The 26,555-nt window shown below is 33.7% G+C and overlaps 1 protein-coding gene across 6 annotated transcripts in view; it reads right to left on the bottom strand.

Annotated features, from left to right (window-relative positions):
* HERC2 (HECT and RLD domain containing E3 ubiquitin protein ligase 2) overlaps window positions 1-26,555 on the bottom strand; it is a 227,545-nt gene that overhangs the window by 152,132 nt on the left and 48,858 nt on the right. For 4 of the 6 annotated variants that reach the window (XM_074213716.1, XM_074213718.1, XM_074213720.1 and 1 more), the window contains 12 exons: window positions 21,787-22,006; window positions 20,094-20,194; window positions 18,687-18,843; window positions 17,493-17,603; window positions 16,812-16,983; window positions 10,474-10,647; window positions 6,920-7,108; window positions 5,682-5,833; window positions 4,521-4,678; window positions 4,205-4,318; window positions 1,774-2,025; window positions 262-455 (listed from right to left, as the gene is read on the bottom strand). In XM_074213716.1, the coding sequence (XP_074069817.1) occupies window positions 262-455; window positions 1,774-2,025; window positions 4,205-4,318; window positions 4,521-4,678; window positions 5,682-5,833; window positions 6,920-7,108; window positions 10,474-10,647; window positions 16,812-16,983; window positions 17,493-17,603; window positions 18,687-18,843; window positions 20,094-20,194; window positions 21,787-22,006 (1,994 nt within the window). Of the gene's footprint in view, window positions 1-261; window positions 456-1,773; window positions 2,026-4,204; window positions 4,336-4,520; window positions 4,679-5,681; window positions 5,834-6,919; window positions 7,109-10,473; window positions 10,648-16,811; window positions 16,984-17,492; window positions 17,604-18,686; window positions 18,844-20,093; window positions 20,195-21,786; window positions 22,007-26,555 lie in introns of those variants that run through there. The other 2 variants (XM_074213717.1, XM_074213721.1) reach the window with 2 other exon arrangements.

Below are 26,555 nucleotides of genomic sequence, written 5' to 3'. Positions count from 1 at the left end.
TGTATTCTAGGTGAATGGAATCTCATAAATTTGGAGAGAAATAGGTCCAAATCCAGAAAACTTTATTCTAATTTTTAAAATTTCTTTTTACTATACTTTAAAAGATGGTTATAACTCAATCTCTGTCATTTAAGTGATTAATGCTTTTCTTCTACTTAGGAAGAGAATTAAATCCTGGATTAAAACATCAAATAATATGGGGTTTTCCCCTTCTTTCTCTTTTTAAGAATTTTTTTAAAAACTGAAACTTTTATTGATTACCTGAGCAGGCCCACAAGCAATTCCAACTATATGTTTTGTATCTAATCCTGGCAATGCAGTAGGTTCAGGTTTGGTAATCCGAAGGGTATCAAAGTGCTGGCACTGATCATTGCTGCCCCAGCTATGCACTTCACTATCCTCAGTAAGGGCTAAGCAATGAGTAGAACCAGCAGCCACATCAACAACTTTTTTACCTATGGGACAAAAAAAGAAATTCAAGTTTGCTATTAATTTAAAAATTCTGGTAACAAAAAAATAACTTGCAGTACATCATAACTTGTTTTTATAGTTAAACTGCTTTATATCCATTAAAATACATACTTTAAAGCAATATTACCTCCATTTTACAGTAGGACACTTTGGTTCAAAGAAGTTTAGTGAGTTGACCAAGGAAGCACAATAAATGTTTATTAAGCATCTTCTTTTTCCAGAAGTCCTTGCTAAACACTAATGGAGAGCATAGCAAGGACTTAGAGAAAAATCTTACAACTCTGAAGCCAACATTTCCTCTACTACAAGTATTACAAGGTAAGAAATCAGATGAAACTCAAAAGCAAAATAAGTAAATTTAATCTTTTATTATTTGGTAAAAATCATCTCGATTTTAAGGTCATTGCTATACTTTAAAGCATTAAGATTACTTACAAACTACAAGTTTTAAATGACAATCATCTAAGCAGTAAATATTAAAAAGGGCACTTAATTATTAAGTTCACCACTCCTTACTTCTCGCTTATTCAAACAAACACTTTTAGAATAATTTTCTTATCCAGTGCTTAAGCAGGCATAGTCTACCCTCCCATAGCCCAATCAATGAACATTATGTAGCCCAATCAATGAACATTATGTAATACAAGTTAAAAATAACTTCAATACAAAATTCTACATTAAGAATAGCATAGAGAGACACAGGCAAAGTATTATATGGAAGGTCTGAGAAGAGGACAAAGTTACCTATTTGAGAAACTTGTAGAATTATAAACATTACCTTTCAGTAGTACATTATTATTATGAGCAATATAAAATGCATCTTTTTTTTAAAAAAAACTGCAGATGAGTTTGTAATACATATCTTAAAAAGAATTTTAAAATGTTATCCAAATTTATTCATTCAAAACAAATCAAATATCTGCATAAATTTAAATTGCACACGTGTGTGTGTGGTGTGTGTGTGTGTGTGTATTTTTAAGGGATACTTATTCTTTAAACAAAAGGAGTCTAAAAAGCATAACATAATATGACACCAGTCACATCTAAATTTACTTTGTTGATAAGTCTATCATATTGTGAATATTTCTATATTATATTTCTATCATATTGTGAATACCTATAATTAATAATGAATGAAGGCTTTAAATCTATAAATGTAGAGAAATAAAAATTTTAGTTAAAAAATATTAAATCCTTCAAAGAAAATTATCAGAAAAACCAGCTCCATCATATTTCTAGTTAAGGAAAAGAGGAAAAAACAAAAACCAATAACAAATTTGGCTCTTTATTTATTACACTGACCTTGTAAGCCTTCTAATAGTTTGGGATAGCGAACATGTTCCTCTGTTCCATGCCCAAGTCTCTGATTGTCACCTTTTCCCCATGAATAAACTTGACCATCTTTCGTTAAAGCAATAGAAAACTGACTCCCACAGCGTACTTTAACAACATCTAGGTCTTGAAGTTTTTCAATCAGTTTTGGTGTTTTACAACCATCACTACCACCTCTTCCAAGTTTTCCATAATCTCCATCACCCCAAGACCAGACTTGACCTGATAAAGAAAATATGATACTTATTTCTAGGTACAGAACATGTTCATAATCAAAATACAAATAACCTGATTTGTAGGAAAACTGAAGTTATTTTAGAACAAAAATAAAAAAATCTAGTTTCATAGTTTTGCATATTATATATATATATAATATAAAACTGACAATAAATATTTAATTGAATGATCTCTATAATTAACAACTCAAACTGACATGGAATTAATAAAGAAAAAGTAACAAAATAAAGGATTATTAGAGATATAAATAAATGACCTCAATTAAGTCCTTCTTTAACCAAAAAAAGAACTCAACTACTAATATGAAAGCATTTTTTTTCCAAATAAAGGGCCAGATTATTCTTTCAAAACATAATTCAAATTCTAAAAATTTTGTGATATAGTGTGGAATGAAAAGCCAAATCTATTAAGAACATTAATGTAAAATACAGAACTTTGGGGGGAGAAACAGCTAAGGAATTGCTCATGTGGGGAAATAAATTTTGGATGCTTTAGGACTCAATGCTAATCCATTATATGATGCAGTATCCTCATCCCAACCCATCCCAGCTCCAAAAAATTACCAATCCTAGGCTGCATAAATAAAAAAAGTATAGAGGTCTAAATCTAGGAGTTGATAGTTTAACTGGACTCTGCCCTGGTTAAACTGTATATCTGAAATATTAGGTTTAGTTCTAATATATAATACATGTATTTACATATATATTTTAATTGGTTCAACAAGGTCAAAGATATATAATAAAGGGTAACCATTAAGGTAGAAAAGTCTGTAGAACATTATATGAGAAATATTTTAAGAAATAGAATTTTAGCCCAGAAAAGAAAATAATAAATTCTTGGGATGGTTTATTACATTTATAGGCTCTTCCATTTTGGAGTGTAGATTGAGGGGAGAGAATGGAAGAGGAAGAGGGTGAGGAAAAGAAACAGTATTTTCACCAATTACTTGAGGGTTGCCACGCTAGAAAAAAGGAAGACAGACATTTTCTCTGCCACCAGAGAATAGAACTTGGTCCAATGGATAGAATCACCAGGAATCAGGAGATTTTTGGCTAATTCAGGAAAGCTGATTCCAAATTCAAAAGAATTTAAAGCTCACAATTAGCAGCAGCAAATGGTGTACAGTTACTCTATGTGGAAATTTTATGAAATTTTCTTTGATTCTAAATAGTAACTCTTGGAAATCCTGAAAATCACAGGTATTAAACAAAATCAAATAGTGACTTTCTGCTTCACTTAAAAACAGAAATGGTTCCAGTCATCTTCATCTTTCTAAAAATTAATATCTGCACATACTTTCTTGTAATTCTTAACATATTTTAAAAGAAAATGAAATCTATTGAGTATTTTTTAAATACAAAATTTACAAATATTGATGCTATTAGAATAATCAATGATAAAGTTGATCTATGATAGAGTCAAAAATTATTAGAAAACATTAGAAAACAATGATAAAGCCGAAACTATTCAAATATCATATCAAATCCAGGAATTCATCTAAATAAAAAGAATGCCACATTTAAAAGCAGAGGATTGATACAGAAGGATGTGATTTAAAAAAATAAATAAATACTGGGAGCAGTGTTTGGTGCACCTGCCCAAGAATCAGGAGAACCGGAGTTCAAATTCGACCTCAGACACTTAATACTTATTTAGCAGTGTGACCTTGGGCAAATCATTTACTCCACTGCCTTGCAAAAATCAAAAAAAAAAAAAGCTTGATATCAAATCAGAGAATCTAAGTTCAAATATCAGCTTTAACACTTAGTATGACCTTGGCAACCCACTCTCTAAGTCTTAGGTTTCTCATTTTATGAAATAAGGAAACTAGATTCACTTAAGCTCCATGATCTTCTCTAATAACCAAAATCTAGAATTCCATGATTCCAGTAGGCCATTAACACTTCCTATCTCTGAACAAAACTTTTAAATTCATTTACATGAGAGAAATAAAGTTCACTTGACTTAAAACAGGAAGCTGAACTAAATGAGCTAAGGTCAATTACAATTAAGATTAATTCAAAATCCAAGATTTACAATTTTAAGGTTTTAAAGAAAGCCTACTCTTTCAAACTGAATTTCAAAGTCCAAAGTCCTTTTAAAAGAATGCCTAGTTTAAGAAGCTCTCATTGGGGAAAAATTCATCTTTCCATTTTTCACTTACCATTTTCAGTAACTGCAAGAGTCTGAGCATCCCCACTCCCACAAGAGACATCAATAACCTTCAGTCCTTTTAGTCCAGTTACTAGCATTGGAATTGTCTGATCTTCACTTGAGCCTTCAAAATAGAAAGTTCTATCACATCAATCAATCATCGAGTAGTCATAAAATGTTTCCTATGTGCTACACATTTCAGATACAAAAATAAAGCTGAAGACTCTACCCCAATGGAAAACACATTTGTACCCTTACTGAAGCCAAACAAATTTTACCCAAAAAAATCATCCTTCAATAATTTTATATTAATAGTAAAAACATACCATGTCCCAGTCTGCCATAGTTTCCTCGACCCCAAGTATATAACTCTCCTTCAGCTGTAATGGCTGCACTGTAAGTACTTCCACATGCGATATGAACTACATGTTTCCCAGCTTGCTTTCCTGAGAGAGCAGATATCATCTTAGGTTCTTCTAGAGGCCTAGTGAGACACAGAGAGAACAATAGAACTTCTAAAAATTTAAATATTGTTTAAAGGTATCTGAGAAATGACAATATAAAGCACTTGTTGAGAAAATAATAATCACCTGTAACAACTGCAAAGTAATATTAGCAATCACAGGCATAAAATCACTTTAAAAATTTTTTAACATTTAACATTTTTTTCAGATTTTTACTTTTGTTTCATATAATCCAAAGAGTTATACAAATATGAATGTAATTTTAATTGTTTGTATGCAAATTAAAGAATAACAATGATTTAAGAATGGGGGGGGGGGACTCCACAATAAAGTCTCAACCATTTAAGTGACTAGTTTAAAAGTAATACCTCTGTTTACAATCAATAAGTTACCAAAAAAAAACTGTCAGTGGAATCTGTACTATATGTTTTAAAAACATCCTTTACATTACATTTTGGAAAATGCTCTAAATTAAAAAAGTTGAGTGCAATTAATCTACTGTTACCTATCCCAAAAGACTTTTCCCAATAACCCATACTGACCTGAACCTCTTCTGATCTGATACATTCTGATTCTGATATAAAGCACTTTGTATGTAGCATTCATTTGAATATTAATACTTTGCACTATCACTTAACTCAGGTTTGCATGTTCCCCCCTTCCCACCAACTACATGAGAAGTTCTTTAAGGCCAGGAAGATGTCTTATTTCTTGGTATTAAAATATTTATTAACTATGAAGTACAAAGCATTATTGACAACCTTAAAGAATGAGTACATTCCCAAATAAAAATATTCTTCTCAATGTTTGATAAAGTATTAGACTCAGAACAAACCTCAAATAATACTTGAACTCCACATTTCTAATCATGAGCCATTTAGTCTTATTCACAAATAAAACTCTTTCATAATTAAGATTAAGTTTATTTTTCTATTGCAGTCTTTTACCTAGATAGTCTAATCTGGAAAAGGCTATGTCTTATACAAACTTTTTACTGCCTCAAAAGAAAACATTAATACGTACACTGTATCACCATGGCCTAACCGTCCACCATCTCCACATCCCCAAGAAAAGACCTCTCCAGTGGCTGCCAAAGCCAGGTAATGGTGACCATCTGAATGTGCAGCAATTTTCACAATATTTCTAGAGGCAAGACCTTGAACTAGTTGTGGTCCCTAAACAGAATAAAAATAAAGGAAGGAAAGAAGGAAAGAGGAAGGGGAAGGGGAAGGGGAAGGGGAGGGGGGAAAGGAGGAGAAAAAGGGAGGGAAAGGGAAAGGGAAAGGGAAAGGGAAAGGGAAAGGGAAAGGGAAAGGGAAAGGGAGGGAAAGGGAAAGGGAAAGGAGGGGAGGGGAGGGGAGGGGAGGGGAGGGGAGGGGAGGGGAGGGGAGAGGAGAGGAGGGGAGGGGAGAGGAGAGGAGGGGAGGGGAGGGGAGGGGAGAGGAGGGGAGGGGAGGGGAGAGGAGAGGGAAAGGAAGGGGAAAGGAGGAAGGGAGGTAGGAATGGAGGGAGAGAGGAATGGAAGGAGCAAGGAACGGAAGGAGTGAGGAAGGAGCAACGGAAGGAGGGGAAAAGTCACAAGAAGAGAAATCAGTAAAATATCTTAAGATATGATAAACCATATAGCAACAAAGCCCAAACTTAATAGAAGCCCTGAATGTCTGAACTAAGTCTGAGATCCTCAGTTCTAATGCTACCAGTTTCTAAACAGTGACTTAAGAGTTTTCAATCTGCTTTACTATGAACATCAGATTTTAATTTCTAAAATACAGAAATTTTTGTTTTTTGAGGAAAACATATTAAAGAATTTTTAAAGAATTGTACAAAGTAGACTATGTATGCAAAGTAGACTATTCATGTATGAAAAAACCTAAAGGACCATTACATTTCAAAATATCAGTAATGTACATTTGGCTTCCTATTACTCTGGACTATTTTAAGTCATCCTCCATAAGTTTTTGTAACACTATTTATGTTTTATCAATACATTTGCATGGGAAGTAAAGCAAAACAGGGAAAAAATAATTTCACAGTAAACAAACAAAATGATGCAGTAAAACAAAAAAGTTGAAAATGAGAACTCTAGTGTCAAATTAATGATATAATGAAATCTAAATGAGGGGACTGATGACATAAACCAAAACTACTGTATTTCAGGTAAGGAAGAAATCTAATGAGAATTTTCACCTTTATATCACTATAAGAAAAATCTAGATTAAGTAAAGAAAAGAAGTTTAGAATGGGAAGAGGGAACCACTTACCAGTGTGTCACTGTTGTAAGCCTGCATGTAAACTCGCCCATTCCGAGATAAAATTAGGAAACGCTTTTCTGCACAGGCAATCTGTGTGATCCCAAGATTAGCAAGTCCCTCACATTGAATTGGGCCAATCACATTAGCATAGTATTTCCATCCTATTAAGCCCCAACCTATGACTTCTTGCAAAGATCCCTGTAAGACAATAAATTCAATTCAATTCCATTCAATATTTATTAAGGATCTATAAAGTATCAGGCAAAAATATTTTCTGCTGAATTTCTGATGCAATATAGTTAGGTAATTATTTTAAAGAATTGGAATAGTATAGCAATGTAGAAGAAAAGAAAGTTACTTATAACCATCATGATACTAATACTAAAAATATAAGTTACAGCTGATAAATGAATGACCATTATGCATTAAAATTTAGTGAATTGTCTATATTTTTAATAAAGGATCTGATAAAAAATTCCTCAAAATCTTCTCTACTACAGTTTCAAAATGGATCAGTGTTCTAATGGCTTTTTAAATACTTTACATTCATACGATGTATGCTAAAGCACTGTACAATTAAATTTTGAGCTAGAAGCTATAAATGCCTCCACCTTTGCTCTAGCAGGAACTGAGCTATCATCTTCCCTCACCCCTTCATATTTTTCATCAAACATTTTAAAAAAGGCCTACTCTGAGCTGGGATGGAAAAGGAACAAACTTTAGGTAGGACATGGTTCTCTGCCTTATAAAGCTTACAGTATATTAAGGAAAGAAATGAGAAAAAGAGAGTCAATGAAAAATAAACCATGTTTCCTTCATTCAGAGGGTAGGTATGCTTTCCTCACTCACCACTCCCTCTTCCCTCCCAGTAGTGGCATCATAATGTTTCTAGTGATGTGTATGTTTTAAGTAGAAATAAGGCCTTAGAATTCAAGAACTATTTTGCTTGTGTCTCTGGATCTTTATGACCTAGTAGAGAGTATCGTGGCCCCTGAAGGTACTAATTAACTGTTCACTGAAGAGGATTTCTAAAGTGCAATCTTCTCAGCAGACAAGGAGGAAAAATGACTGCTATCCCTGGAGCTTCAGATTGTAAGGAGGGATACATGTATAGTCAGGGAAATCAGCAGAGGGTACCTTAATGTCAGGGTGCCATATAACCAGGAAAGTCAACAAACAACTACACATTTCATCAATCAGATGCATTCAGCAACTCTGAGTAAAGAAAAATGCTATTACTTAGCAAGACCAACCTTTCAAGAAAAGAATGTAAGAAAAAATTTTGTTATTATATACTAACAATCATGAGGCAACCTTGGAAAAACCTAGAAAGAGAGGGAAATATTAGTTTGTTAATCATGACCTTCTAAATAGCGACAATGAGGAAAATTGCAAGACAATTAGTCAACCAGGAAACTTCGCAATATGAATTTGTTCCTATTATCAGTGCAAAATGAAAAGTTAGATCATTTCTGACAGAGAATTTAACATCAAATGAGAGTAGAGGGCAGGAGCAGAACCTTTCCAAGATTAAATCTGAGACAAATGGAAAAGAGATTCAAATTAAGGCTTCAAGATTTAAGTGATTAAAGTTAAGAGACCCTGTAGAAAGAGACACTAAATAGTTCAAAATCATTTGGGCTAGATTTTGATGCAAACCAATATAGTTCCACTACAAAATTTCAAACAATACTTAAACTCAAAGTTATAAATTGATTTAACATGGTCATCCTAGTGTTACATGCAAGTGATTTGTTTATAATTTGCTCTCAGAATATCAAAAGCACTCACACATAATAGAAGTGAGGGACTTAGGCTACAGAAAGTGGCCATTTTATAAAAACCCAAAAAAAAAAATTAAATAATTCTAATAACAGATCTCAAAACCAACACTAGGGATATATGTGGCAGTTAATAAATACTTTTATCTATCTACAGTTTTAATTCTTGTATATTTGTATGTGTACAAATATTTTGTTTGGATATATGCATATATATATATGCTATATAGATAGATAGATAGATAGATAGATAGATAGATGGATGGATATATCTTGTTTGCCCTCCCATTTCATTAATGATTAAATGATTAAATTGATTAAATGATTAGCCAAAAATTGTTATTTTCTGTATCCTTACAATGGGGATACCCACCTATGATATCTACCACATTAAGATTATCATGAGAATCACGTAAAACATTCTGCAAACCATAAAGCTTTCTAAAGGTGTTATCTATTGTTAATCCTCAAGCCAAAAGCAGAGAAAAGGGAAAGTCCAAAGGCAGGAACACTCAGGACAAAGTGAGAACCATCCAGCTTTTGGGACAGAGTTGCTGGTTACCAGAATTCAGGGGTCACAGAAAGGATGCAGTAGCTTAAAAAAGGCAAAGGCATACAAAGAAGGAAGTATGAGTAACTAAAGGTATGTTGGGTAAATCCATCCAGCAGAGTCAATTTCTAGAAAATGACAGAGGGTTGAAATTCAGCACGTAGTCCAAGACAATTTTGCAGCACCAGCTTTCCTAGAAGTGAGTATGTATTTTTATGCCAAGATTCAAGGCATTCAACACTGCCTTTAACATTCTTCAAAATAAAATTTAACTACAGGGAGCAATACTCACGAAAACTGACAGTTTAAGGACTTTCAGTATACCTTATATAAAAAACAACTTAACTCTAGTCTCTCCTGATTAAATAGTCCAGTGTTAAGAGTCTACAGTTCACTTCAAAGATTTCCCAAGTTTTCCAGGCTCCATCGGATAACTATGCTTGAGGAATGGGAAGCAAATGTTGGTTGTCAACAGGATAAACTATGGATAAAAGTCATAAGAAAAGTGGCATAAAGTAAAGAAGAGAATATAGTACTGACAGTCATTCCCTTAGAGGACTTAAGTGGATTAGGGACAGGTAGAGTCTAGGATAAGATGAACAAGGAATAATCTATTATGCAGAAAGGTAAATTGAATAAGAGTCTACAAGGACACTGACAGTAAATCAACGTGATTTTTGTTTGGTTTCTTAGTTTGAAAAGTACGGGATTCGAAATCTGTAAAAGATAATTAGTGGTAATGTAACCTACTATGAACAGTGAAACTGTGGAAAGATTCTTTAAACTCAGAATCTGGACATTAAGTCCCAGCTCTGACAAGACAAGCTGAAAGATCTTGGCCAAGGCGTTTCATCTCTATACCTAATTTTCTCATCCATAGAATAGTGATAACATCACAAGATTATGAAGAATGCTTTTTGCAACTGCTATGTGCCATATGGATTGTCATCATTTTTAATAATATGTGAAGCAGCCCTTCAAAAATAGTCTTTCTAAGCACCATTTACAAGATGCTAAATCTGTAAGTAGCAGAGTTCATTAACAGAGTACCAAAAAAAGTCAATACTTCCAAGTATTAGTTGATAAATTTCCTAAATAAAAATAGTTCTTAAAGTAACTACTATTACAATAGGAGCAGTAAAAGATTTAAAAAATTATTAACTTCAATTACAAAGAAAATATTTTAAACTTCTGATATGATAATAATTAGAGAATTTCATTTCAGTAAGTACCTTATGAGATGTAGGAGAGCTACACTGAGGAGGCATGCAGGGAGTAGCCAGACGATCTAAATGTGCCATAATCACTACAGCAGTTTGACGCAAATCAATAGCTAATTCATTGTCTTGTGGTAAAGTAAGGTATCTCAGAAAACTTTCATTGGGACTCAGAGGAGCAGACAGTACCTAAAGGAAGAGGGGGAGAAAAACTAAATTAAATCAACCAGTTCAAAAATAGTGAGAAGAATATAAACAAAGTAATATATAATATATTTTTTCAATTATTTATATTTTGTTAGGGCTGTAACGATCAAACTTGGTCAATGTACTTATTTTAATCATTCCATTGAGCAGTACTCAGAAACAATCAAATTCCTGTTTTCAAAGTTCAAGTCATACATGTAAATTTTATATAAACAAGTAAAGAACCCTATTAGTTTACAGATTATCAAATGTTAATATGTAACAAGGTAAGAAACTAACTGCAACATCATAATATTATTATATGTAAAACAAAAAAACATTTCAAAGATTTTAACATGAGTCTATAAATTGTATCTTTTCACATCTAATGGCAAGGCTCAAATCCAGAAGTTAAGAAGTTGTGTCCTCTCTAGAAACAATATTACGGAGGAAAAAAGAATAATACTGAATCTTTTAACTTTGAACACTTACAAAATAAGCTAAATGGTAAGGGGCATGAGAGAAAGAGTACCTAAGCACTGCAGATAAGAAAACATAACACGTTTAGTTTTGTTGGGGGGGGGGGGGTCAGGTTTGGGGGGAAGGGAAGAAGGGAAGAAGAGAGATTATTAAGTTGAGAAATTGGATAATATTAATTCAACCAAAAGCAGTCATTTTTCCTTCAACGTAAAGATTTTAAAACCTAAATTGCTTATTTTATGATTAATTTGATAGTCTTGTGAATATCTCAGATGGCTGTCATACTTATCACTGATTTTGCAAACTAATTGGGGAGAAGATGAAAATAGATCAATCAATCAATTATTATTTATTAAATATCTACTATGTACTGTGTTTAAACAATAGAAATATAATTTTATAATTATATTGGATGCAATTATGTTGAATGAAATAAGCTTGCTCTCAAAAAAACTTACCACTCTAAAGAGAGACAAGAAGACATTTAAGTCCATACAAAATTAAAAATGAAAAGAAAAGTTTGGAAGACAGGCATTAAGATTCAGTCAGAAAGGGTTAAATCTGGAGGGTAATATTTAAGCTGTGTCTTGAAAGGAAAGGTATGCTTTGGGTTGGAAGGAGACAATGTGGGAAGATAGTGCAAAGACAAGAAAACTTAAACAGGGTGTGATATGTGAGAAAGAGAGAGAAGGTTAGTTTTGCTGAATTATTAAGGATGATAATGATAATAATGTACAATGAGGCTGGGAAGACAGAATGGGACTAGACTGTGAAGAGCAACAAAAACTAAAGAGAAGAATCTATATTTGATTCTAGGGGCAACAGGGAATCAGGTCTTATGAAACAAAGCAGTCACATGGTCAGATCTATGCTTTTAAAAATCTTTTAACAAAAGTACAAAGGATAAATTGGAATAGGTAGAAATGAAAAAGGGAAACCAATCATGAGATTATTACAATAATTTAGATGACACATGATCAGGGTCTGAATTAATATGGTGGTTATGTGAAGAGAAAGAAGTGATTGAATGTCATGGGAATAGAAAAACAAAAATCTGGCAACTGATTTGATATATTGATTGGTTAGGAAGAATGATGAATTGAAGTTAGGAATCTTAAGAGACTAAAAAGGATGGTGTCTTCAACAGAAATAGGAACATTTGGAAAAGGGATGGTTTGGGGAAAAAATAAAGAATTCAGTTTTGGACAAACTAAATCAAAGATTAAAATATTCAATAAGCAATGGTGATGTGTGACTAAATCTCAAGGGAGAATGAAACTGATTCTAGATTAACAGATCTATAAATCATCTGCAGAGATGATAATCATACCTATAGGAACAGCATGATCAAGAGAATATATTAGAAAAAGAAGAAGACCGTTATTGAGCCTTGGAGAATATTCACAGTAAAGGGAGGATGTGATATAGATGATGAATCAGCAAAAGAAACTGAATAGGAATAGCTAAACAAATAAGAAGAGAGCTGTCATGAAAATGCAAAATAGATAAAATGGTCCAAAGTCAGATGCAGCAGATAAGTCGAGAAAGATAAGGAATTCTAAAAGATCATCAATGTTAATCTGCTACTGTAAAATCATTTGTCAGATAAATAAACATTAACATATCTCCCATGACATCTAACATTGTTCATGGTAGATACTCAAGTATGCTATTAAGTGAATTATGAACAAATATTAAAGAAATACATATTTAATAAGGTAATAACTCTCATGGGTAATGACAGGAAAGGTTCCTACAATCATTACAAAAATGATAAAAATCAACAAAAGTATTTCTTAAAGGGCAACTAGATGGTGCAGTGGATAGAGCACCGGCCCTGGAGTCAGGAAGACCCGAGTTCAAATTCAATCTCAGTCACTTAATAATTGCCTAGCTGGGGCGGCTAGGTGGTGTAGTGGATAAAGCACCGGCCTTGGAGTCAGGAGTACCTGGGTTCAAATCCGGTCTCAGACACTTAATAATTACCTAGCTGTGTGGCCTTGGGCAAGCCACTTAACCCCATTTGCCTTGCAAAAACCTAAAAACAAAAAAAAAAAAAAAATTGCCTAGCTGTGTGACTTTGGGCAAGTCATTTAACCCTATTGCCTTGCAAAAAAAAAAGACTATTTCTTATTATTATAACCACTTAAAGGTTGAAATCTCAAGTCCATCATCATCTTTGACCATAACTCAGAGAAGAGAACACAACCTTACCACTGGCCACAGTACTGCCTGAGGATAGAGCAAAGACCCCCCCCCCACAAAGCAGAGGCAAGACATAAGAAAATCCCATCCTGTGCTCAAACTACTAGTCTGAAAAGTGTCATAGTATTTTCTCCTTGAACTAAAACCTTATATCAAAACAATACATATTTTTCTCTCCAATCTCTGTGACAATGAACCAGCTGATGCCAAGGAGAAAGTGAAGCAATCTCATGCCACTATCTACCCTGGATTCTTTTGCTTCCTCTCCTATTACTATTCACACTTTATCAAACCCCAACCTTAGGCTACTCACCATCCACCACTTCCAGTTCTACTCACATGCTGCTGAATGGAGCTAGAAAAAGCCATGCCATTGTGCCAACTGGGTTCACTACACATTTATATTATCTAATCTCAACTGGGTTCTCATACCAGCAAAGCAATTGTTATACTAATCCTTTTCACTAATAGATTCTCTCCTCAAGTCTCCCACTGTACCTGTTCCTCCTTGCTCATCTGAAGACTTTGCATCATACTTTACAAAGAGAAAAAGGATCACTTGCTGTGAGTTCTCTCTTTTCCTCTCTTCATGTCATTCAGCACTCCTTGACTTCATCCTCCACTCTCTCCTTTTCCCCTCCTCTTTTCCTTGTCAAACTCACCCCCAATTTATATTTCTTGATTCCATCCTCTCCCTATATCCTGCACTATTATCCACATCTTCTCTATTATTCAGTGTCATTTGGCTCCTTCTGCTATCCCTCTTAGGTATTAACCTATATTTTCCCCTTTACAGATAGGTTCCTTGAAAAAGATGCTCACAAAAGGATGCAGCTCCTCTCAGCAGTTTAGAGATCAAGGACAAGCCTGGGAGACCTGTTAAGAACAATGCCATCCACATCCAAAGGGGAAAAAAAATCCACAGAATATGAATGTATACTATGTTCACTTTTTTAAAGCTCATGTTTTTCCTTCTTATCTCATGGTTTTCTTTCTTTCTCCTTAGTCCTAATTTCTCTTACACAAAATGATTAATTTATAAACATGTTAAATACAAATGTACACATACAACTCTTACCAGACTGGTCTTCACTAAGGAGAGGGGAGAGGGAAGGAAGCATAGCAGAAAAATGTGCAACTTATGAATTTGCAAATGGATGAAAAAATGAAAAACTACAATAACATGTATTTGGAAAAATAAAAAATATCAATTTTTTTAAAAAAGAAAAAGATAGGGCTGACTAGGTTGTGTAGTGGATAGAGTACCGGCCCTTGAGTCAGGAGTACCTGAGTTCAAATCTGGCCTCTGACACTTAATAATTACCTAGCTGTGTGGCCTTGAGCAAGCCACTTAACCCCATTTGCCTTGCAAAATCCTAAAAATAAAAAAAAATGTTCACAGTAGGTTTTTTCTTTCTTCTAAATCCTCTTTAGAATAAGTCTCCCGACCTAAATTCTCAAATGAAGCTGCTCTCTCCAATTACTAATGATCCTTTAACTATCAAAATGACCTTAATCATTATCCTTCCTGAAATCTCTGAAGCCTTTAAGATCATTTATCTTCTCCCTCTGGACTCTTCATGAGTTTTCATGACACTTTTCACATGCTTTGCTTCTTATTATCTTTTGTTGGCTCTTCATCCCTATTACATCCCCTAAACTCTGTCCTACGCACTATTCTCATCTCTCTCTAAACACTGACTGGATCAGCTCCTATAATTTCAATTCACATCTCTACATTTTCAGATCTAAATACCCAGGCCTAATTTCTCTTCTGAGTTCCAGTCCCACATTTCCAACTACCTATTGAATCAATAAGATCTCAAACTCAAACTCTTTCCCCAAAACCTACCCATATTCTGAACTTGACTATTTCTCTCAAGGACATTATCCTTTTAGTCCTCCCAGGTTCACTTCAGCATTATCCTTGACTCCTCACTCTCCATCCTTGCCCACATCCAGGCAGTTGCCAAATTTGGCCATTTATAGCTCTCAAAATCTCTCCCAATCAGTCCTTTCTCCACACTCACACAACCACCAGCCTATCTAAGGACCTCAGTACCTCTCACCTAGACAGCAGCAATAGCTTCTAATCAGGATCCTTCTTCTAAACTTCTCCCATTTCCAATCCATCCTTCACAAGGTTGTCCAAGTTGTTTCTGAAGTAATAGTCTGATCACGGACATCCTGACTTAATCTAATGCAATAAACATTTGTTAAGAGACAACTATATGCCAATGCAATGTTAAGTGTTAGGGAAACAAAAACAAAGTACAAAGTGGGGCAAGAAAGAATGGGATGCCAGAGGATCGTTTGTTCTGTGGAGCTGAAACAAGCAGAGCAGCAGAGAGCAAGGTGGAGTCACCCCCAAAGTCCAGGTCTGTCCCCCTTAAAGGAAAGTATTAGGAGGAAAGTGGTACTCCACCCTGTAACCCTCAAGGGGAGAAGAGGCCAAGGGAGTTTAGATCAGTCAAGGCTGTTATAGCCCTTCAGAATTTGGCCACCATCTACCTTTCCAATCTTATTAGGTACTAAACCTGTTCCCACCCTCTCTGGTTCAGTCAAACTAGCCTCCCTAATGTTCCTGTTAATTAACACTCCATCTCCTCTCTCTATATGGAATGTAGAGGCCTCACTTCCAACTTCCACCCCATTATTTCCTTCAAACCTTGTTAACCTTTCTACATGAAATCTTTTCTGATCTCCCTAGCTTTTCTTTTTTTCAAGGCAATGGGGTTAAATGACTTGCCCAAGGTCACAAAGCTAGGTAAATATCTGAGGCCACATTTGAACTCAGGTCCCCCTGACTCCAAGGCTGGTGATCTATCCACTGTGCCACCTAGCTGCCCCTCTCCCTAGGTTTGCAAAAGAACTTTTTTTTAAATCACCCTAACTGCTCAAAAGAAATTCATCACCTTCTATTTTGTACAGACTTTAAATTTAGGTTATATACAAATTATTTCCCCCCAATAGAATGCAAACTCCTTGAGAGGAGGAAATTTCATTTTTGTCTCAGTTCCTGGTTTTAAAAGTATATGGGTACATAATAAATGTGTACTGGTGGATTAAGTTTTCTTAAGGATAATTAATAAATATTCTGGGTGGGATTTTCAATATCATTCATTCTGCTTAAAAAGGATACTAAATTAAATGACAATTTTTTTCAGTTTTCTCTACATCAACAAACACTTTCTCAACTGAGTGAAGTCAGTTTCAAATTATACAAGATGATAATCCTTTTGCAACCAGACTTCTTTTCTCAATCCTCTGCTGTAATCAACAGATAATATATGCAACATTTACAAGAGTGACTACAAGTTTTTTCACCTTTTTCATTACACTATATCAAAAATACCAAAAAATGTACTTACTTCAACTTATAATTTTATAAATTTAGCTGGGACTCATCAATGTCTTTAATTATTTTAAATCACATATATTAACTTTCATTTAGACACAAAGTTTATAATGACCATACTTGCCTGAATCTCATCTTCAGCATTAGGGATGTCTTTATTACAGATTATACTCTGAAATCTTTGTAACAAAGGGAGAAGTGGTGCACTAGTTCCTTGGGCAGATCGTTCATTATCTGTTTCCCTTGTCCCACTGTCCCACAACTGAAGTAATAACATAATGGCAGATAACATTTGGCTAAAAGAAAAAAAAAATGTAGTCACCAATCAAAATATCAAATAATTATCTTAATCTTTTGAAAGTTCTATGAAACAAATAGTCAAAGATTTATTTTTCAAGACCAACAAGATTACCACTTAAATAATTTTTAATGAAAATCAGAAATGAACAAAATGTAGTTTCACAAAGAAATGCCAGTTTTGTCTGTTTATCAAAAAAAAAGAGAAAAGGTTCCAATATCAAAATGTTAAAATGCATTCATTCTTCAAAGAATTTCTGTTTTCTCATGTTACATCATAAAAAAATAGTTTCTTATATGTCAAGAAATGAAAGCCAAAAATGGACTTTGTAAAACATATTTAGTTTAAGCCCTTTATTTGTCAAATAACATGCAACTGCTAATACAAAAGGAAATGAAAGAAAAGCATGCCAGGACTATTCATTAAATCTTCATCTTTTGATAAATACAAGGTTCATTTAAAATCCTTTAAGACAGAGTTTTAAAGAGAGATTACAATTTTTCTCACCTTAGAGTGCCTCTCTGCACAGCCAACTCTAACAATATGGCAAGTGCTAAGTGCTGGTCTTGTAAAGGAATGTTTCCTGGCCCTTTGGTACTTGGAGTTCCATGAACATCACTATTTCAAAGGCAAAAGGAATAGATTCATAAAAACTTCACAAAAATAGAAAATTTGTTATGCACATTTACTATAAATGAGCTCCAATTCCACCAATATATGCATCCTTCTCTAATAAAATAAATTTACAATGGATTAATAAGATTTCTGAGGTTTCCATAGTGATTTTACAAAAGAATGAACTAGTTATTAATATTTTGGGAGACAGAGAATTCATATATCATATATTTTACAAAAACAAGTCAAATAAGAATTTATATCTATATCATTTAAAAATAAATGCTCTAAAAATAAGGTTTTATTTGAAACTCCATTTTTAAAAGGTATGTTCAAAGTTTCTGAAGTATAAACTCTCTTGTAATTCTGCATCTTTTCTGGATCTTTTACAGGTTACTATACATAATATATATATATAGAGAGAGAGAGAGAAATATTTAGATTTATTTTTACTTTCAGTGAAATATAAAGTTTTCATGATTTTCTTCCTTAAAAATTGGCTTCTTGGACTTTTCTAGAAATCAAAAGGCAAAATTCCTAAAGTTATTACCATTTCTGAGTTGAGAATAATTTCTTAAGACCTTATTTTTAACATAATTTATTATTATTTTTGTTACCTTAAAAATTCAAAATAAAAAAGATTATACATTATAATTACATCAGGTTATAAATTTTCTTCTTAAGTAAATATATGTCAGACAATTTCATGATCATTTACATAGTCAATTTGAATTTATTCTAATGATAGACACAAAACAAGCTCTCAAATACTTAAACTGCTTCCCAATATATGAAAAAACAAATGACCTGTGGGAGACATTTGTGATCTACCACCATATGGGCAAAATTACAAGCTTTTCAATTCAATTCAATTCAACAAATATTTATTAAGTGCTGTTAGGTGCAAAATATTGTGCCAAGCAAATGAAAATAAAGGTCTTGAAAAAAAGATTTTTTTTCTTTCTGATAATAAGTATTCAATTTATAAAAACACTAAGCTAAGTTAAATATTAGATAATAAATAAAAACTAGACTGTAAAACATGTGACATAACTTAATCCAATAGATAAGGAAAATAAAACTTACCCAGTTACAACAGACCTTAGGAATTTAGTTGCTCTCTCTACAACTTCTAACCAAACAGATGACACCGTGCTTTCATCAAAGAGAGATGCTTCTGGTAGGGCTCTCAAGGCATCAAGGGACTCCTGTAACAATTCACTGCATAGATCGGCATCCTCCCCTAAAAGAATCAATTCAATTCAACCAACATTATTAAGTAGTCACAGAGAAAGGGGTATTCTAGTATGTAATATAAGAGATAGAAAGTTTAAATAAAACACAGCCATGGTCCCTGCTCTCACAGAGATAATCTTGTAAGGGAATATGATACATAAATAGAAAAACTTTAATTTTTGACCACCTGGACATCAAAAAAAAAAAGCCTCAGGGGTAGAATAGCACAAAGTACATTCTGAAGGTTGAAGAGTAGCCCTGTTTGACTAAAGCATAGCTGATATACATTTGGAACAGTAAAGTGGGGCTAGATTATGACAGGTCACAAGAGGCATAATAGAATTTTTACTGTGAGCTCTGGGGAGTAAACTAGCAGGGTAGAGTGGCATAGCTCTCTGAGTAGTAAGCTGTGTCCTATGTTGAAAAGTTGTCACCAATTATACCATACTGTTGAGTCACCCATGAAACCACTAGACTAATGACTAAACCATCTACAGACAGGTTGGGATGTACTGTGCTGTTGCCAATTTGTCACCAAGAAAACATCTCCTGGTGTTTTGCCTGGCGTTTCTGGAGCTCTGTTGAGCCTCGTTGATATGGCCTCATCCATGAGGTCAAGGACTCCCACAGTATCCAGATACCATCAGAAGTCCTGGTACTATCAATCAAGTCAAAGGATGAAATGGTTCTGGAAAAGGCAGTGAGAAGAATGTTTCTGTACAACATTTCCCTCGAAATAATCAACATAGTGTATAAGTCATGTCATAATGCATATGATGACATGATCCTCCTTCAAATAGGAAGGACAACTATTATTATTATTATTATTATTATTATCATCATCATCATCATCATTACTGTTATTATTATTATGGAAAACTTATTTTTCTCGAGCATTTCTGGATATAATAATTCTCATGTGAGAATTATTAACTTCACAATCTTGTATCAAGTAAATTACAGCAAATAAATCAGTTTTTACTTCACTGACCTGATAAGTTGCTATTCAGAATAAGGATCTACTTCAGAGTCACAAAATAGTAAAACCATAAAAAGTAGATATCAGTCACACTACTTCAAAATGTAAAAGTGAAAACTGAGGTTCAGAAAAGTTAAATAAACTTGCTTATAATCATATGGGCATTTACTAGAAGAAAAGCACTCAGGTCTCCTGACTCATGATAATGTTTTCTTTACATAATAGTATGGGGGGGAAAAAAACCTTTTTGAAAATTGAAAAACGTAATTCAACTTTACCTGATCGCCAAGCTCTTCGTAGGAATGCAAAGGCAAATGAAAGGGCAGCTCTGGATCCAACTCTTGCAAGTCCTTCCACACCTTTTCCTGTTGGTCTAGAACTATAAACACAAAAAAGAAAAGGAATAATCTTTTATATTGTTTTAAAAGTGACAATTCACAAGAAATTGATTTTTTTACCTTTAATAATTACTTCAAAATGATTCTATTAATTGAGGTTAGAAGAGTAACAGAATAAGAAGCATAGTCCCGTGTCACCCTCCACAAACTCATCACTGGTGACAATATCACAAAACACTGTACTTTCTTTCAAGGGAATTCAATGTACCCTAAAATCCACAGGTTTATGAGGGGAACTTAACCTCCGGTGGTAATGAAATTCAGATTTTTTTCATTTCTATTAAGTCATTAATTACAGAGAAGATGTTGATCAGCACTGGTACAGAAAGTTTCCCAATACAAAGTCCCCTATTGGCCTATCCAGCTCATAAAGCACAACTCCCCTTGGACACAGGAGGTGCCTAAGAATATTCTGAATCAAACTGAAGGGTCTTTTCTTGGATATACTTCAAGACCTTCTCATAGATCCATTTGCATTCCTGCCCTTGGCACTATTATTTCATCCTCTACTACACTCTACTGGAGGCTGAGAAGGACAATTTTTAACTTTGAAAACTGGTTGATTATACATGGTAGAATTATTCAAAAGTGGACAGAATATTGAAAACTATCTAACATTATATTCTCTCCTATCCTAAATATCTCCAATTGAGGAAACTGCAGCATATATCTGACATATTCTTCCCTTATGTTTCAATGGAAAACTAAAACAGTCCCTTCTCTCAAGGAGCCTACATTCTACTGGGGACATTAAAAAAAAAGCACAGAGATAAATATGAAAAAAATACATACTCACATACATATATACATGTACATGTGTGGCAATAAAAATTTCAAGAGGAAGAGAATCCTAGTATCTGGAATAGTGGGGGAGTGGGGGGGAGGGTATGTCAAGAAAAACCTATACAAATTGGCCCTTAAATTACACTTCGAATGAAACTAGGGACTCTAAAATCAAAGTGAAGAGGAAATACATTAAGGACATAAAGGAATAGTTATATGCAGAAGGCACAAACATGGGAAGTAGAATATAAAATATAGTAAATAGCAGGCAAGTTTATGAAGGAACTATCAGAAAAGGAGAAGTCTTTATATGTCAAGCTAAGGATTTTATATTTTATCACAAAGGAAATAACTATTAAAAGATTTCTGAATCGAGAACTTCATATGGTTAGATCCATGTTTAGGAATATTAATTTGTGGAAGGTGGAGTGGAAAGGGAAAAGATTGGAGCCAAGGAAACCAATTAGAAGGCAAATAAAATACTCTATGTTAGAGGAGCTGGAGGTCTGCATTGTGAGGTCTATCTGAGCAGAAAGAAGGCAAAGGATGAAAAAGATGATACAGAAGCCAGATCTATAAAATCCTACTTCCACATACCCAATACACCCTTCAGTCCAAGTTCTCCAAAATACCATACATTAAGAGGATTATAAACAATTTTCAGCTAAAAGCATGTTTTTGTAGAAACCAAGTAATAGATCTATCTGTATTATCATGGAATTTTATATTTAGAAAATAAAAATAAATTCAGAATAATAGAATTAGAAAGGTTCTCACTTAATTTAATTACCTTTTTTTGTCCATAGTAGGCAAAGGAATACTGTTGCTTTTCCACTTAACTTTGACATTTTCCTGAAAAACAGTTCTATTCAGTGCAATGAAATATCGTTCCAGTATAACCAGTCTCTGCTTTAGCCTCACTGCTGAAAGGGTTGTTGTAGCCGTCTCTGTAGCAAGAGTTTGTTGTTCTTTCACTAGTACATAAAGGCACTCTTTCAATTCATTCACATCTAAGAGAATAATGAAAAAACATCACAACTCGAGATCAAGTATGTCTGTATATCCTAAATGTAATATGTAATTTTTTAAAGTAACTCATTTAAGTTTAGCATATTTATAATTCAATCAATATATTTTCTTACATCAGAGCCTAGAGCTTCCACTTGTTAGTTCCTACTCTCCCTTCTGGGCCTAATACAAAAAGTATAATTCTATACCATTGAACAACTCTTTAAACATTTGAAGACAATTAAGTCTTCTTTAAGCTAAATATCCCCCTTTCAAACAATGTCCTACCCGCAGTAAATCACAGTGATGAGTTCTCTAACTATCCTGAATACCTACTTCTGTATAGCAAGGTTCCAGTTTATTAATATGCTAACTATGGCATTCATACATGGATATAGTAAAACACACTACAATCTTCCTTCTTTCAATTCAATATATTTCTAATAATGCAATCTAAGAATCACATTAGTTATTTTAGCTGCCACATTAAATTAACTCAAATTGAGATCATAGGACATAAAAATTCTCAGGCTATCTTTAAATGGACTGTTGCTTAGTCACACCTGAGTATTTACAGCTGAAATTTTAAAATCGACTCACAGTGATTCTGAAAAGTGATAGGCTAAAGAACTGAATTTTAACGGTTTTACTGTGGAAGTTTATGCTATATTATGTTTATACTACGAAACAGACTATTCAGGAAAGCTATACCAAGGGCCATTACCCATGAACATGCATCAAAATTTCTTTAAAGCATTTTCCACGGAACTACAGTTTCAACATATCATATACCAAAAAAATCAAAAGAGAAACTTTAGGTTAAAAAACAAGAACAGTGACATAAATACTTTTTATTCTTAATAATAACAACAGGGGAGGCTAGGTGGCACAGCGGATAGAGCATTAGCCCTGGAGTCAGGAGTACCTGAGTTCAATCTGACCTCAGACACTTAATAATTACCTAGCTGTGTGGCCTTGGGCAAGCCACTTAACCCCATTGCCTTGCAAAAATTTAATGATAACAATACTCTCAGGACTGGATAAAAAAGATGACCAAAACCACATTGCATTCTCACCTAGAGATACCCCTATAGCAAAGTGTCAAAGTTTCCTTTCTAGTTGCCCCCAAATAGATTTTCTCATTATTACTCAGATTTTTCTCAATGACTCAATTCAATATTTATTAAGCATCTATTTAAAATTGGAACCTTAACATTCTTCTAAAGTGTGTGCAACAAAGTCTTCGATGAGAGAAGAGGAAGAAGAGTGTTCCCAGAAAGCTTAAAGAAAGAAGAGATACTCTATTCCACTCAACTGTGTTGAAGAATGGGAAAAAGAATCAATTAGAGAGTAGTAAAAGAATTGCCCTGTTGCTGTGAAGGTCCAGATGAGTTTAGATAATATAAATGCATAAGGGACCTAATCAGTACAATGGCATTGCTTTCTCGAGCTCCATTGAGCAGCATGTGAGTAGAAGTAGAAGAGGGTGACAGAGAGAGAGTAATCTAAGGTTGGAGTTTGGCAAAATATGAATGATGATAAGAAAGGGAACAAGAGATTCCAAAGGAGAGTAAAGGTTGGAGACTGGAATGGAAAAAAATTGAGCAGGGATGATGGCTTTCCTAAAATACAAGTCAAATGAGGAATGTTCACTGGAGCTGAGAATGAGTAGAAGAAAACAAAAGACTAAAAAAAAAAAAAAAATAGGCTTATACCGCCCTTAATCCATTCACGTGCTACATTATTAAATGCCTATGCCAAGTAAAGAATATGACTGACATCTTTCAGAATCAACAGAAATCACACTAGTAGTATTTCAGAAAAACTAAACTAGTGGCAAATTATTGCTGGGGCTGTGAACTAATCCTATCATCCTGGAAAACAACTGGATATTAATTTTTAAAAATGACTAAAAGAGCTCATACCATCTTACCAAGTAATGTTTCTACCCTCTTTTCTCTTAATAACAAATTACTTTCAAGAAGGAATCATACATAACAAAATATTTTTGGCAACAATTTTTGTGGAAACCAAAAAATAGAAATAAAATGGATGCCCATCAGTTGAGGAATGGTTGAAAAATTGTGCAATATTAATATGCAATAAAATTTCATTACATTATAAAAATAATGAATAAGAAGAATTCAAATGAATTGGAAAGACATGAACTGCCACAATAAGGGATACAGAGTCAAGACAATAATAGGATACTATGAGGGAAAATAACTGACAAAAAAAATCAAAATTCAGATAAACAATCTTAATTCCAAAAGACTTAATATGAAAAATGCCTCCATTCTATATTGCGCAAGTGATTTTAACCTTTTTGTGTGTCATTGACCTAATCTCTCTCACCCCTCTTTGGTTGTTGAGTGAAGTCTTTGGACCTATTCTGAAAATAATGTTTTTAAATGCACAAAATAACATAGGACAAAGGAACCAAATTATATTTAAATATAGTGATTAAAGTGTTTTTCCCTAAGTATAAGGATATATAAGTATAAGTATAATATATAAGTATAAGTATAAGGTTAAGAACTCCTATAATGGTCAAGGGGGACCATAGGCATAGATCTGAGACTAGGTCAATGTATATGTTTTTCTGTTTGTTTTTTTGGTGAGTGTTTCAAGAGGGGATGAAGCATGAGAAGGGCAAAATAAAATTCTTTGTTCAAAGTCAGAGAAGGAACTATGAGGAAATTACAATGCTTTCTTCTCTATTACAAGACAACTCAACTGGAAATAGGACAACTATTAGGGAAAGATTTAAGAACTGAGCAAGAAATAATTTTGATAAGGGTTCATTTTGTGACAGCAGTAGTCACATAGATGCTCCCATGCAGACTCAGAACATACGACTTTTATCAGAAGAAACTGGACTGAGCTGAGATTTGGTCAGTTTTCTAACAAGTGAATTGCAAGATTTCTTGCCACAACTCTAGTGTTTCATTGCTCTTCTGATAAGTCTTATTTCTGTGCTTTGTGGAGGTTTTTAAAGAATAGCTGCTACTACAAGATAATACATAAAAATTATAGTTCTTGTAGAGCATACTTTAATAACTGTTATAGAGATATTATAGTGGCTCTTTAAACAGGGAAATAAAACTTTTTTTTTTAGATTTTTGCAAGGCAATGGGATTAAGTGGCTTGCCCAAAGCCACACAGGTAATTATTAAGTGTCTGAGGTCAGATTTGAACCCAGGTACTCCTGACTCCAAGGCCGGTGCTCTATCCACTGCGCCACCTAGCCGCCCCGAAATAAAACTTTTTTAGGATCATTTAAGAACACATCAGTGCTAGAAGTCAATCAAGCATAAAATCACAATTAAGCACAAAGAAAAAGTTTAGTTGAAATATTAGAATGTTTTAAATTGAAAATTAATGGTATAAAACAGCATAATTAACCCTCTGAAAATAAGCAAAGACTTTCAGAGGAGCCTAGCACCTAGAGATAGCAATAATGATTCCATCTACAATTCCAAAATGGTTCCCTGAAGTTAGAATTAGATAAAGACTAGTAAAAAAAAAATCTGCTAACTATTGCTATGAAAAAAATAAGGATAATATGAGTAAGATAATACAAAGATCAAAGTACTAAAGAAAAATTACTTTTACTGCTGGCAATCACTTTTTCATTCAAAACTACAACAAAAATGTTGCCAGTCTAAGTTTACCTTTAAAATATGAGTATATTCATTCATCAGACTAAATAATATTCACACAAAAAATGTTGGGGGAATTTTTCCAAGTTTCTATTAGGGTTTAGAAGTCTTATCCTAATAAAGGGAATGATGAACTCAGATGAATATTATTAATATACCAAAAAGCAGAATTTTTCAAAATTGCAGAACTGTCAAAACAGAGATGGAAAACTACATGACTATGCATCATTCACATGTCATGAAAAGTTAATAAAATGGATCCAAGAGATGGAAACAAACATCTTCAATCACCAAAGAACTGGGATCTCACCTGATTTAAGCCCCATTGAAAATCTATGGGCTAAAAGTTATTAAACTATGGAAACTCTAGACCAGCTATACTATTACTAGGCCTATGCTTCCAAAGAAAACGAAGAGGAAAAGGATTTTATATGCACAAAAATGTTTTTAGCAACTCTTTTTTCTGGTAGCTAAAAATTGGAAAATAAAGATATAACCTCCAACTGGGTGTGAAATGACTGAAGTACAAATTGTGGCATATAAATGTAATAAAATATCAATGTTAGGAAAATTGTGAAACAGTTTCAGAGGAAACTAGGAAGATCTCTATTAACTAATGCAGAGCAGCATAGTAAACAAACTAAAGAAATAATTTACACTATAACACAGAAAAAAACTTTAAAGGACTTTAATACATGATCAGGGCAGCTAGGTGGCACAGTGGATAGAGCACAGACCCAAGAGTCAGGAAGACCTGAGTTCAAATTCAGCCTCAGACACTTAATAATTGCCTTGCCTAGCTGTGTGACCCTAGGCAAGCTACTCAACCCCACTGCCTTAAATAATTTTTTTTTAAACCCATGATCGGGGCAGCTAGGTGGCGCAGTGG

The sequence above is a fragment of the Macrotis lagotis genome, chromosome 1 (genome assembly GCF_037893015.1).
Source record: "Macrotis lagotis isolate mMagLag1 chromosome 1, bilby.v1.9.chrom.fasta, whole genome shotgun sequence".
Classification (NCBI taxonomy): domain Eukaryota; kingdom Metazoa; phylum Chordata; class Mammalia; order Peramelemorphia; family Peramelidae; genus Macrotis; species Macrotis lagotis.
The sequence above is the reverse complement of the archived record's forward strand: the minus strand, read 5'-3'. Positions and strand labels throughout refer to the sequence as shown.